The sequence below is a fragment of the Mytilus galloprovincialis genome, chromosome 14, assembly GCF_965363235.1.
Source record: "Mytilus galloprovincialis chromosome 14, xbMytGall1.hap1.1, whole genome shotgun sequence".
Lineage (NCBI taxonomy): Eukaryota > Metazoa > Mollusca > Bivalvia > Mytilida > Mytilidae > Mytilus > Mytilus galloprovincialis.
In genome coordinates, this window is record NC_134851.1 from 19,629,971 (window position 1) to 19,643,894 (window position 13,924).

The following is a 13,924-nucleotide window of genomic DNA, read 5'->3' on the forward strand; positions in this document are numbered from 1 at the left end:
ATCCAGGTAAAAATGACAAGTGAAGGGTCTGTGTTTATTTCATTATCTAGAGGTCATGAACTTCTAGACCGGTCATGTGATTGATCTATGTGATTTGATTGGTTGTTTTTAGCGCACTAGATTTAAAAGGAAAAGTAACATCACATTCAGCGGAGTGAGCTTTTAGATACCTCTAAGCCTTGCAATGGCTACAAGTCCTTTGAGGGTAAATTTATACCAGTCATGTCATACTGTTTCTGTTTTCAGATACATTTTGCAGTCATCTTTCATGCATGCAAGTTATATCCTGAACTTTGAAATATTTCTACTAAAAAAGGGGGGAGGGTTTTATAATGTGTTTACAAAAATTTAAATCATTAATATGAGGAATATTATATGAAGGCACATACAACTATCACCAGGTTTCATATGGTCGTTGATGATTTCCTGAGGACAGGCTGATTCTTTACAGTTTGAAATTAAGTTTTCCTTCAATTTTGATTTTAAACTATAGATTGTAAATATTGTTTCAGTGTTCTCCCCAGGCCGATATGACGCTGCGGTGCCGCAGCGCCTTCATAATATTTTCGTTAATCCCGCAGCGTCTTAATTGGTCGCTGTCCCTTACTACTTGATCCCGCAGCGTGTTAATTTTCACATTTTCATTATAAATTTGGTTAAAATTGTCAAGTTGCTGACATGCTGATCACCGCTTAGAGGTCGGTCAGTGTTACGCAATATCTGATAATAAAGTTTTACCTGAGCCACCCTTATCTCAGCCTTATCGGACTATGTTATCATGTAATAGCGTAAATGATCATCAAGAAGATAGATATTTTTAGAAGAAAATTAAAAAAATTAAAAACTTCAGTGCAGAAATTGAAGAAATAGATCACAAATACATTGTATTTAAGTTAGGCATCGTGTGTGTGATTACTTGACCATTTATATAACAAATTTTTTCATTGGTCGAGAAGAAGAATCTAAACACGACCAATGAACCTGTTCAATACCAGTCTTCACGATGAAGTATTAAATCTACAGACCCGAGGCTCAATTTTTAATTTTTTTTAGTTAGATTCTGTTGGCCTGTAGATATGATTTTTACAGGCCCGAGAGCAATTCTACTAGCCTGGGCTGCCAGGTCTGCCACTCAGCGTGAAGACTGCAATACACGTGATAGATTTGAATACACATTGCTAAAGATATTTACGATGAAAATTATGAATGAGAGTATTTGTAGTTGAAAAAATTAAAATAAACTTTGATTAAAGATAACGAGAAGTGATTTATTTTAATTGAAAGTGAAAAATGTTGCTTGCAAGGTAAATTTGTTTCAAACTGTCATATTTTTAGAAATAAAATGATCATTGAACATCGATCGTGAGTCCGTGCGTCGGGAACATTTTATGTGACAATCAACACGGGTACGGAATCGCCGCGGCTTCTGTATAATGTCACTAGTAAATAATTCCAATGGTCTTAACTTTAACGAAGTTTGGTTTATATCTACCTGCCAAAGATAGGTTTTAACAATAATGCACACGGAAGCGTAAATAAATGTCAAACTACGGAAACTTGTCAGCTGTTCATTAAAATATTTTTGTTTTAAAAAGTTGTATACCAACTATCTTAACTATATTCGATTTTATTAATTCTGAATGAACATGTTCTCTGCAAATAACAAAGGGTGAATTCTAAGCAAAAGACAGATGATGGAAGTAGAAGGTTTTTTTCCAGATCAATGACTTCTAATGAAAAGGGGAATTAATGCACCTCCCTCTACACTCAGCTGTCAGTATAAGCAGATGTTATAATTGCTTCTCCTAATCCCAACTGAGCTAAAGTTTTAGCAAGTGATAACAGCAATCACCATGTTTCTGGTTTCAGTGACAAGTGGCTGACTGAGTTTTCATGGCTTAGAAATGTAACTTTTGTTAAGGGGGGTATAAGCAAAAGTTATTATGAGAGGGGGTTTTCAACCCTGAAGAGGATTAAGACAACGTTGAGGAACAGATCGATCTAGACTGTCCAACAAAATAACACTATCTTGAAACAATATCCCTAGAAGCAGCAGAGAGTACAGAGATGAATATTTATATTTTGACTTCTTTAATTGACTGAATATAAATAGCTTTTGTGTTTAAAATCAATTTATTTTATATTTATATATATATATATATATGCTTGTATAAATTCATTAATACTCTGCATTATTAAACACATAACACAAAGCAATATTGCATGTTATGATTTATGACTGATTGATTCAGATCACAAAAGTTCACTATAAAAAAGGAGTTACGCGCCCTTGAATTTTGTGCCTTAAAAAATTCCTGGGGAGAACACTGTGTTTCAAAAGAATGACTTTAGAGGACTTTTTTTCTCAACAATGAACATCAAGACAAAAGGGTTACCAATAGTACTAAAGACTTATTAAATAGATGACAGTAAGAAAGATTAATTGTTCTTCAGCGTTGACAGTCATTGTTTACAGTTGGGGGGGGGGGGGGGGGGGCAAGGGGTTTAACTGTTATGCTGTTATGGGGCATTTTAATTCTTTGTTATCTGTTATTCTGAAAATATATTTACTGTTAGCTGTTATTGACTTATTCTTTGTTAGCTGTTATAGGACTATTATCTATTTTGTTATCTGTTATTGTGAGAATGTATTTGCTGTTAACTGTTATTGAAAACTGGAATGTTAGCATTTTGACAGCCAATCTTCCGTAAAATTTGAAGATAATTGAAAATTGTGATTTGAATGGATGATAGTCTCATTGGCACGCTTACCACATCTTCTGACAATGTATATCTATTGGGGTCTTTCTACTGGTAATATCGGGTGGCCCTGTATTTGCAGAAGAATTTCAGTAACATACATCACATAAACATATTAAAATCAATTGGACCCAGGACCATTCCAGTATATATTATTATTATACTTTGTATTAAATTCCATTGTCTGTGAACATGTAGCATTTTGTACAAATTATAATTCACTTATTACTTGTACAATAACTTATAGTATGGATTTTGTTATAAAAAAGCATTGGTACACCCTATAGATTATTTTTATTCAATGACCACATAATAATCTTTATGATGTACTGTTACACCACTGTCCCTGATTAGGGGAGGATTGGACACCAACTAGCATGCTAACGTTGACGCAATCACATTCTGTATGTGCCTACTTCCAAGTCAGGAGCCTGGATTCAGTGGTTGTAGTTTGTTACTGTGTTACTAAGTTTCTCGTTCACTATTTTGTGGATAAATTAGGCAGTTAGTTTTCTCCTTTGAATTATTTTACATTACTAAGTGGTATGGGTTTGAATTATGGCTTTTGAAATTATACAACATCTTTTTCTTTTAGCATTTATATTATAAGTGCTACTCCCTCTCTTTTCATTTACATAAAAGAGAACCCTGACCACCATATTTTTAAAAGTTTTTTAACTGCTTCACATGGCGAAAATTGAAGCTCTGAAACCATTGATGCAAATAAAGATGTGTCTTCAGTTTAATTTTTCGATAAATACCCTTTTTAAAATCCTACAGCTTCTCCCATGCTGTACCCAAATTTTCCATATTCTATAATTTCACATACATGTAAGAGGCATGATTGGTGTTTCACTTGGTGTCATCCAAATTTTCACTAGGTCCAAATTCTATTATACTATCAGAATTGTCACTTTAGGCAATTTTTATTATCAGAAGAACCATAACTGGCATGCATGTTTCAGTTACATGTCCTGTCTCAACTGATCTGGGTATTTTTGTATTTATAAGTAAGTTTGAACAGGAGGTCATTAAATAAAAAAAAATATATTGTGCATCAATTTTTTTTTTTATTACTTGTAAAGTATATCTACATGTATTGCTTTTCAGAAGAAAAAAATCTAAAAATCAAATTGATAATAAATTGTCACTGGCTGCACTATTTTCAAAAATTAAATAAAAAAACCGAAATCATTAACAATTGATCCCTCAAATGCCCTAGATTAAAAATATCCCTATATCAAAAACAGAAACTAGTAATTTCGTTCAGAAAAATTCAACAATCATACTATAACTTATTTAAAATTTTCTAGGTCCATACCACAAGTTATATACTAAGATCTACGAGTCATCTACTGGATTGGGTCTGGGCAGATTTATTTTCATATTTCATTTACTGTTATCTGTTATTATCCCTTTTCAATTCCTTGTTATCTGTTTTCAACCAAATCAATTCACTGTTTTGCTGTTATGGGGACCCCCATGCCCCCCTCTTTACACGATTGTCGGATTGAACTGTGTCTACCAGTGTAACTCATTCATGAAAAACACATCAAGTTTAGCGTATCCAACAAAAAGAGGGTAGTAACCAATTTTGCGAATAATTGTTTAGGTTTGATGAGGTGGGTCAGAGGGTTCCTGATCCCGAAATCTCGGGCTTAAAAACATTTAATCCTAAAGTACCAAATTTAAAGAAATTTAAATCCTGACAACCCTAAATCCCGAGCTTAAAAGCACCAGATCCAGACCTCCAGAAAAAGGTCCTGCCCTCCCCTCTTTGATGAACAGGTTAAGAGTTACCCAGGGTTCTCATTTAAGTAATTAGAAAGGACTTAACTTTTAGTCATGGCAGGTCCAGAAATTTAATTGTTATATAGAAATTAATATTAAATTCTTTATGACAAAGAAGAGCAAGGCAATCACGTAATTTATTTTACAGTTTGCTAAATGTTGCTACATGTATGTTTGCAAAATTCACCATTTTGATACATCTCTCTTAGGACCAGTCTGCACAGTAAAAGTTTTCATCTGCTAGTCGGCAAACTAAATATCAAAATTTTTCTCTATATGACTGTATAAAATTTTGAAAATTTCACTAGTCCGAATCAACATTTTCTAGTCTGGGGCATCAGACTAGTGGCTAATCGTGCAGAATATAGGACACTGACTTGTCTGTCAGATTTTGTAATTAGTTCAAACAAAACAACAGAAGTAATTATTAAAATGATATAGAATAATTTGTTTGAAGATAAATGTACATTGTATCTATAGTGTGTTTATATGCAATAGCAAAGACTATTAAAGTATGCTTGCTAAATACATGTATTTACTTTTTGTGTTGTCTGCAACATTTGTTCTACAAAAACAAGACACATGATAGCGATGCTGTTCAGCCTGTTGTTAACATATGTAATGTTAATGCTTCATTTAGGTAAACTCTGGTGAAAGTTTTTTTTTTAAACCTGTTTGGAAATTTATTAAAGTTGCTCAGAAGCTTTCCCCGATGTACATGTACCATCCCTGGGACTATTTTTAGCAGTTAAAACAAACTTTTAGTTTTAGTCACACTTATTTAATTCAAATTCTCAACATAACTTATAATTTTAAAATCCATTTTTATATCTTCCAGAATAAGGTCACAAAAAACTTCAACCTGCATATATGATACATGTAAAAAAAAAAAAGTACCAACCCTATAGAGTTAAGTACAGAAACTCTCAAAGATTATATTTTTTATTTTCATTTCTTGTAAATTTTATGTTTCAGACTTTGTTTGACAATATGAATTCTAAAGCTGATAAAAAGAAAATGGTTGAATCTGAGAACATGGACGAAATTCATTTGCCTGGTGGTGGAGATGCAGGCTCTAAAGCATCAAAGAAAAGATTGTCTGTTGAAAGAATTTACCAGAAAAAATCCCAGCTGGAGCATATATTACTTAGACCTGATTCATACATTGGTTCAGTGGAAACTTTAACACAGGTTTGTTACTTTAATGTTAATAATACATTGCTCCTTGGGAGAAAAGCATTAGGATATCATATGAGCTGCATCATGATCAATTACAAGTATATTTTCTGTTTGCTGAATATTCTTAACTGCCAAGTATTATATTGAAACAATTGAATATATTTAAGTCATTTTTTGACTTTTTTTAAAGATCTTACAAAAACATGTTCATGGCTATTGAAAGAATTTCCTTTTTTCAACAATATATTTTTATGAATCCTTTACAAATGTGAACACCTTTTTAATTTCCATTAACTCACCAAGAGAATGAGTTTAATTTGAACAAACGAAAAAATGTGGTTTTTTTTTCATCAAGATAAATAACTTATCAAAAAAATGGCAGAATGTTTTACAAATATTTTAAACAGATTGGATTACAAATATGTGTATCAAAATTGCTACAAAGATTCTTCAAGATTTGTCAAAGAATATATATGACATGCAATGATTTCAATGAAATGAATGGTTTTTGAAATAAATAAATTTTATAATGGTGTAAAATGACAAATTGAAAAGAGAGCAACATCTGAATATAACCTCATGATTTTAAATTTTGATCAATTTTATTACAGGCAATGTGGGTTTATGATGATGAAGCAGGGCATATGGTCAACAGAGAGATCACATTTGTACCTGGACTTTACAAAATATTTGATGAAATTTTAGGTAAATTTTCTGTAATTGCGCTTTAGTTTTTAGGCCCTACCTACGATAGTCGAGGGGCATTATGTTTTGCTGGTCTGTGGGTTCGTCTATCTGTCCCGTTTCAGGTTAAAGTTTTTGGTCAAGGTAGTTTTTGATGAAGCTGAAGTTTAATCAACTTGAAACTTAGTACACTTGTTGCTTATGATATGATCTCTAATTTTAAAGCCAAATTAGACTTTTTGACCCCAATTTCACGGGCCACTGAACATAGAAAATGAAAGTGGGAGTTTTAGGTTAAAGTTTTTGGTCAAGGTAGTTTTTGAGGAAGTTGAAGTCCAATCAACTTGAAACTTTGTACATATGTTCCATATGGTATGATCTTTCTAATTTTAATGCCAAAATATTTTTTACCCAATTTCACGGTCCATTGAAGATGGAAAATGATAGTGCGAGTTGGGCATTCATGTACTTTGGACATATTCTTGTTTTACTTCTCTTTTTGTAATTATTATAAAAACATAGATGTGGTATGATTGCCAATGAGAAAACTCTCCACAAAAAACCAAATGCGAAGTAGTTCACAACTATATGTCGCGCATTACTGAATTTTAAAGTTATCTCCTATAGCCCTTAAAACATTTATTTAAGGAATTTTAATAAATTTATCATGTTGTTTTTATTCTTCAGTCAATGCTTCTGATAACAAACAGAGAGATCCTTCAATGAACTGTATAAAAATTGAAATTGATCCGTAAGTATTAATTCCTAGAAAATAATGTCCGAATTCTGTAAACTGGTGATTCATTACTATTTGTGGATATGAATTCATGAACCACTAAATTAAAGTGTTCTAAGACACAAAAATGTTGAAGACTTGATGCAGAATTGGGATAACAATGACATCATGTACCCATGATAATACCATTCGTCTTCATTCCAAAATTATTGGTGCCAAAGACAACAATAATGAATTGTTCTGAAACTTAAAAAAAAAACATTTTAATTTCACATTTTATCAAAATTATTATAATTCCAATTTTTTAAACAACTATATTTGATTTTAAAAGATCTACTCTAATCGGAAGAGCAGAAGAGCCTCTTATTGAGACTTGTATGTCCCTTCACCATTGTGACCACATATACTTGACTTTGCTGTCAACAGGTATCTAAACGAGTATATCAAATATGAAGATGTGGTGTAATTGCCAATGATCAATATGAAGATGTGGTGTAATTGCCAATGATCAATATGAAGATGTGGTGTAATTGCCAATGATCAATATGAAGATGTGGTGTAATTGCCAATGATCAATATAAAGATGTGGTGTAATTGCCAATGATCAATATGAAGATGTGGTGTAATTGCCAATGATCAATATGAAGATGTGGTGTAATTGCCAATGATCAATATGAAGATGTGGTGTAATTGCCAATGATCAATATGAAGATGTGGTGTAATTGCCAATGATCAATATGAAGATGTGGTACGATTGCCAATGATCAATATAAAGATGTGGTGTAATTGCCAATGATCAATATGAAGATGTGGTGTAATTGCCAATGATCAATATGAAGATGTGGTGTAATTGCCAATGATCAATATAAAGATGTGGTACGATTGCCAATGATCAATATGAAGATGTGGTGTAATTGCCAATGATCAATATGAAGATGTGGTGTAATTGCCAATGATCAATATGAAGATGTGGTGTAATTGCCAATGATCAATATGAAGATGTGGTGTAATTGCCAATGATCAATATAAAGATGTGGTGTAATTGCCAATGATCAATATGAAGATGTGGTGTAATTGCCAATGATCAATATGAAGATGTGGTGTAATTGCCAATGATCAATATGAAGATGTGGTACGATTGCCAATGATCAATATGAAGATGTGGTGTAATTGCCAATGATCAATATGAAGATGTGGTGTAATTGCCAATGAGATAACTCTTCACCAGAGACCAAATGAAGTAGAAGTTTAAAACTATAGTCACCTGATTGAGCAATTCCCATAGCTAGCTGTAAAATGCCTCAAAATGACAATGTAAAACAATTTATTTACTATTTATCATGTTTATGTACTAAACAATAAAAGAATAACAAATACGATAAACAGAAAACAAATGACAAACATACACACACAGAATGTTGTGGAGTTATACATGTAACATGGGACACTGTTGTTACAGAACAATATATCAACATAAAATCAGTTGAAAAAGGCTATACTTGTCAGATCAATACATAACACAAAAAACAACTTAAAAAAGCGCAAACACGTAAAGCATCTCTCCAGTCATGAAAATGTTGTTATCATCAATTTTCATATCAAACATCTAACAAACAATATTTTTTTCTTTTTTTAGGGAAAACAATAAAATAAAAATTTGGAATAATGGAAAAGGGATTCCTGTTGTTGAACACAAAACAGAAAAGATGTTTGTACCCACTATGATCTTTGGTCATCTACTTACCTCCAGTAACTATGACGACACAGAGAAAAAAGTTACAGGTAAGATTTGGTCAATACAAAAGGGGGGGGTCCGGTTTTATTTGGTGAATTACTCTAAAATTAAATGACCAATGATTATAATATCCTTCAAATTAATTTATAACTTTGTTATATATTGTATGTCATGAACATGAAGACATCATAGTTTTTATTTTACTTTAGTTATTGTTTATTTGTGCTATCTTAATCTTTAGGCCAAAAAATAATTCCATGCTGGTTTTCCATCCCTGTTCTTCCCTCAGTATGTCTTTCTGTCTTATATATGCTCACTAGTCATGCTAACGACGAAAATGGGCAACATCTAAATGTAATGTTTTATTGATTTTAATCACTGGCTTAAAACTTACAGTATTTCTTTTGTTTTGATAGGTGGTCGTAATGGATATGGTGCTAAGCTGTGTAATATATTCAGTACGAAGTTCATTGTAGAAACATCATCAAAGGACTACCACAAAGCATTTAAACAGGTAGGTGTTTTACTTAATTGAGCACTTTTTCAAATTGATGCAGTTTTCAATACACCACACAATGTATATACTGAAGGATGCCAGGTTTTGAGTACTAGCATTATAAATTATACATTATTAAATCCTGGATTTTGAGTTTTCATAGAAAATGAAAGTTTGATACATGTATTAAAAATTATCATTTTATTTTAAATTCATTTTATTTTATTTTGTTTTTTTAGACGTGGATAGACAACATGGGGAAAACCAAAGAACCTACTATTACAGATTCCAAAAATGAAGATTTTACAAGTGTGACTTTCTACCCTGACTTGAAAAAATTCAAGATGTCATCGTTAGATAAGGATACAGTTGATTTGTTCACAAGAAGAGCTTATGACATTGCAGCAGCTTCAAAAGGAGTGAAAGTGTTCCTGAATGGCAAAAAATTACCTGTAAGTATCCGTCCAAGAACTCTAGCAATGTTGCAATGTCCAATATAATAACTCTTCTGGCGACTTATACTATTTAAATGGGGGTCCAATAGCATCTGGTTGAGGAATTATATATTCATAAATTTCTGGCAACTGTAATATTTCAGTTTATATTTTATTTTATTTTTTTTCTAAATATGTATTTTAATCAATATTTCTTGTGTGCACAATTTAATTTCTGTTGATTTTAACTTATATACTTAATCTGAGATCCACTGGAGAAATAGTGTTTCATTACTGACATGCTTTTATATACTTTTGATTTGTTTTTTCACAGATGATCATTTTGGGGAATTTTGATTTGTTGTTTTTGAAAAGGTTGTATATATACCAGTTTTATACTTTGTATCACACTTAAATTCTGGATCCTCTGTACTGAAAAAATCCCAAAGTTGTTATGGATTAATGAAGAATTCACATTCACAGCTGAAATAGATACAATCAAATGTCTTCTTGTAGGTTAAGAACTTCAAGGATTATGTAGACTTATATATCAAAGACAAAGTGGATGATAACAATATGCCACTTAAAATATGTCATGAAATTCCTAATGATCGATGGGAGATAGCAGTAACACTCAGTGAAAAAGGCTTTCAGCAAGTCAGCTTTGTCAACAGTATTGCCACAACAAAGGTAGGTGTCTGGTTATAGCTGATTTCCTAATGCTTGTAGAGTAAAACTTTGGTTGGCTTGCTTGCTTTGTTTGTATTAAGGTTTGCTCAAGCATCCAATAACATTCTAAAATCTGGAGCCCTGCCTATCTATTGATTTTGCAGATGGCAATTGTGATTATAATGCTTGAGCAAACATTTATACAAGCAAAGCAACCAAGCCAACCAATCTTTTAAAATACATGCATTAGGAAAATAGCTATAAAAACATTCTTAATTAATTATTTACAGTTGAGACATGGCATTGCAATTATTGCCAGGGAAGCCTTGGTCAATTTTGACTCAATTTGGGCACTTTCACACAAAAACTGGATTAATCCAGATTTCATAGAGCAGGAAATCTCTCAATCATAGCAAACCCCAAGAATTAAAAATCTAACAAATCTATATACGTAATATCCCTGCACATTGTAATTCTGAACTACATACATTTTATTAATAGGTTTAAGAATATTAGTTTTTAGTTTATAGTGTAAAATTTTTCTAGTCTAATTCAAATGGGTTCATGGAGTAGTTGATCCCTGAATATGTTGTATAAACTCTGATTACTAATATGAATTAAACATATGTGTGCTATTTATTTTTAGGGAGGAAGACATGTTGATTATGTAGCTGACCATGTTGTTACTAAGCTGATAGAAATTGTCAAGAAAAAGAACAAAGGTGGTGTAGCCATTAAACCTTTCCAGGTATGTGATATAGGAAATAAGAAATTTACCCACAAAAAGCACAGTCAAAATTGACAGTTCAAAATAACATTCTAATTACTAGATTACTTTTAGTTAATACCAAAATAACAACTGAGAGTTTTGCTTTTCACTCCCAGAGTATTGGAGGTAACACACATCTTATCTGATAAAATGGCTGCCCCACCTATAATGGTAGGGCAGAAATTTTGCCATATGTTTAGCCTGTATCAGATCAAAGTTTTGGTTACAGTTACATACAATGAAGTTGTTGTAACATCAACCTCAATTGTTGTTCATAAATAGATAATAAAGGCTATGTGATATGATTTCCAATTAGACAACTATCCACCAAATTTAAAATAAGGTGAATGCAAGAAATTATAGGCAACCATACGGCCTTTATTATTGAGAAAAATCCATACTGTATGGTAGGCTATAGAAGGTCCCCGAAATGAAGAATGTGGAACAATTCAAGAAAACTAATAACCTAATTTAAAACAAAACAATTTTCAAACGACAAATATGACAAACATAACGACAAGCCCTACAGGCTCCTAATTTGGGACAGGAATATAAAGAGCTGTTGAGGTTAAACATGTTTCTGAGTGCTCAAACCTCTACTTACCTGGTGTAACTGCTACAACAGAAGAAAATCTATAAAAAATGGTGAAGAATATAGCCATCTTGTTTTTCTTTATTCTTTGAACTTGAATAATTATGCAAACAGGATGTTTTTTTTGTCTTTCAGGTTAAAAATCACTTGTGGATATTTGTAAACTGTTTGATAGAAAATCCCACATTTGACTCACAGACAAAGGAAAATATGACTTTACAAGCCAAAAGTTTTGGATCAAGGTGCACATTAAATGAGAAATTCATTACACAGGTATGAATGTGAATATGTGTCCTTACAAGTTATAAGTGCAATTTGTACTCAAATTCATGCAAAATGAGAAGATTCATTGGTGAATTGCCTACATCTTATTATTTTGTATATTCTGTTCAGAATTTCAATTAATTTAAAACTTGGTTCAGAAGGGAAATATATATAATGTAATACAAAAATTGAGTTAAGGGAGATGAATTCATAATCTGCAGTGTGTTTATTTTTTTTTGTCATGGATTACAGATTTGAGTAGAATCCATTATCTGATCATGATGTGTAACCAATGGTCACTCAAATAAAAAAAAAAACATTACTAGTATATATACATCAGTAAGTTTGTTTTTTATGCCCCATCTACAATAGTAGAGGGGCATTATGTTTTCTGGTCTGTGCTTCAGTTCATTCGTTCGTCTGTCTGTCTCGCTTCAGGTTAAAGTTTTTGGTCAAGGTAGTTTTTGATGAAGTTGAAGTCCAATCAACTTGAAACTTAGTACACATGTTCGTTATGGTATGATCTTTCTAATTTTAATGCTAAAGTAGATTTTTTATCCGTTCACGGTTCATTGAAAATGGAAAATGATAGCAAGAGTGGGCATCCGTGTACTTTTGACACATTCTTGTTTAATTATGTGTTCATAGTGAATTAATTAAAAGTAATAATTATCTATTTAATAGGTTAGCAAGTGTGGTATTGTTGAAAGTATTCTAAGCTGGATGAAGTTCAAGGCTCAATCCCAATTAAACAAAAAATGCCATAGTTCAAAACATTCTAAATTAAAAGGCATCCCAAAACTAGATGATGCTAATGATGCAGGAACAAAAAATTCAAGGGACTGTACTCTTATTCTGACGGAAGGAGATTCAGCCAAGACGTTAGCTGTGGCTGGTCTTGGTGTAGTGGGGCGTGACAAGTATGGTGTGTTCCCACTGAGGGGTAAACTCCTCAATGTCAGGGAGGCTACTCACAAACAGGTATGATATCTTTTCATGTAATATTTAATGCAACCAAAGTATTTCAGTTATTCTTATATTTCTAAACTGCTTTTGTTGTATAGTGATTGCCATGAGCGAAGGAGTTGTTGCTTTTGATTATGCCAATTCAAACGATAGACTTGATAATTGGTTTTTGCTGCTTATCTGATAATATGAAAATAAGAAGATGTGGCCAATCAAAAAAGTATGTGTGTTTACTGTCACATGCTGGAAAAAACCAGAGTAAGTAGGTAGATAGGGATTTTTTATTTTTTACATTGAGTCTATGGGAGCAGCATTGTGACTTAAACAGTGCTTAATCAAAAATGGCAATACTTAAGGGTAGGTAAGGGTACAGTAAACACGCATACTCTTATTTTGGCCTTTGTTATATAAGCAAATGAGACAAATGACAAAAAATTAAACAACTATAGGGTTACCATAACGCCTTTAATAACAGGAACTGATATAACAAATGTTAAACACTTCTAACAAGAAAACTTACAAAAAGGGAAAACAAATATAACATTTAGCAAACATAATACAATCACTGATTTACAGGAAGTTGACATGGGACAGACACAGAATATAATAAGCATGTGTCATTTAAGAGTAAAAGTAGATGACTGCTCAAAGACCGAATGATATGGTGATGTCTTCCTTCAGACTGTTACCTAGTGAAATTACCTGTTTAAAGCCAGCTTGGGGTTACATGATGTTACATTAACAAAAATTTACAGACAGCCATCCATTATCATTATCATCATCTATATTTTTTTATAAAGTGAGGCTTTTTCAAGTAGTGACTTGAAATCAAATTGCCTGCATAAATTT

The 13,924-nt window shown here is 32.2% G+C and overlaps 1 protein-coding gene across 4 annotated transcripts in view; it reads left to right on the forward strand.

Annotated features, from left to right (window-relative positions):
• LOC143059760 (DNA topoisomerase 2-alpha-like) overlaps nt 1-13,924 on the forward strand; it is a 40,153-nt gene that overhangs the window by 186 nt on the left and 26,043 nt on the right. For 3 of the 4 annotated variants that reach the window (XM_076233316.1, XM_076233318.1, XM_076233315.1), the window contains exons 2-11: nt 5,527-5,742; nt 6,342-6,435; nt 7,102-7,165; nt 8,787-8,932; nt 9,302-9,399; nt 9,621-9,833; nt 10,332-10,505; nt 11,131-11,232; nt 11,981-12,118; nt 12,794-13,090. In XM_076233316.1, coding sequence (XP_076089431.1) covers nt 5,527-5,742; nt 6,342-6,435; nt 7,102-7,165; nt 8,787-8,932; nt 9,302-9,399; nt 9,621-9,833; nt 10,332-10,505; nt 11,131-11,232; nt 11,981-12,118; nt 12,794-13,090 — 1,542 coding nt within the window. Of the gene's footprint in view, nt 1-102; nt 206-5,526; nt 5,743-6,341; nt 6,436-7,101; nt 7,166-8,786; nt 8,933-9,301; nt 9,400-9,620; nt 9,834-10,331; nt 10,506-11,130; nt 11,233-11,980; nt 12,119-12,793; nt 13,091-13,924 lie in introns of those variants that run through there. The other variant, XM_076233317.1, reaches the window with a different exon arrangement.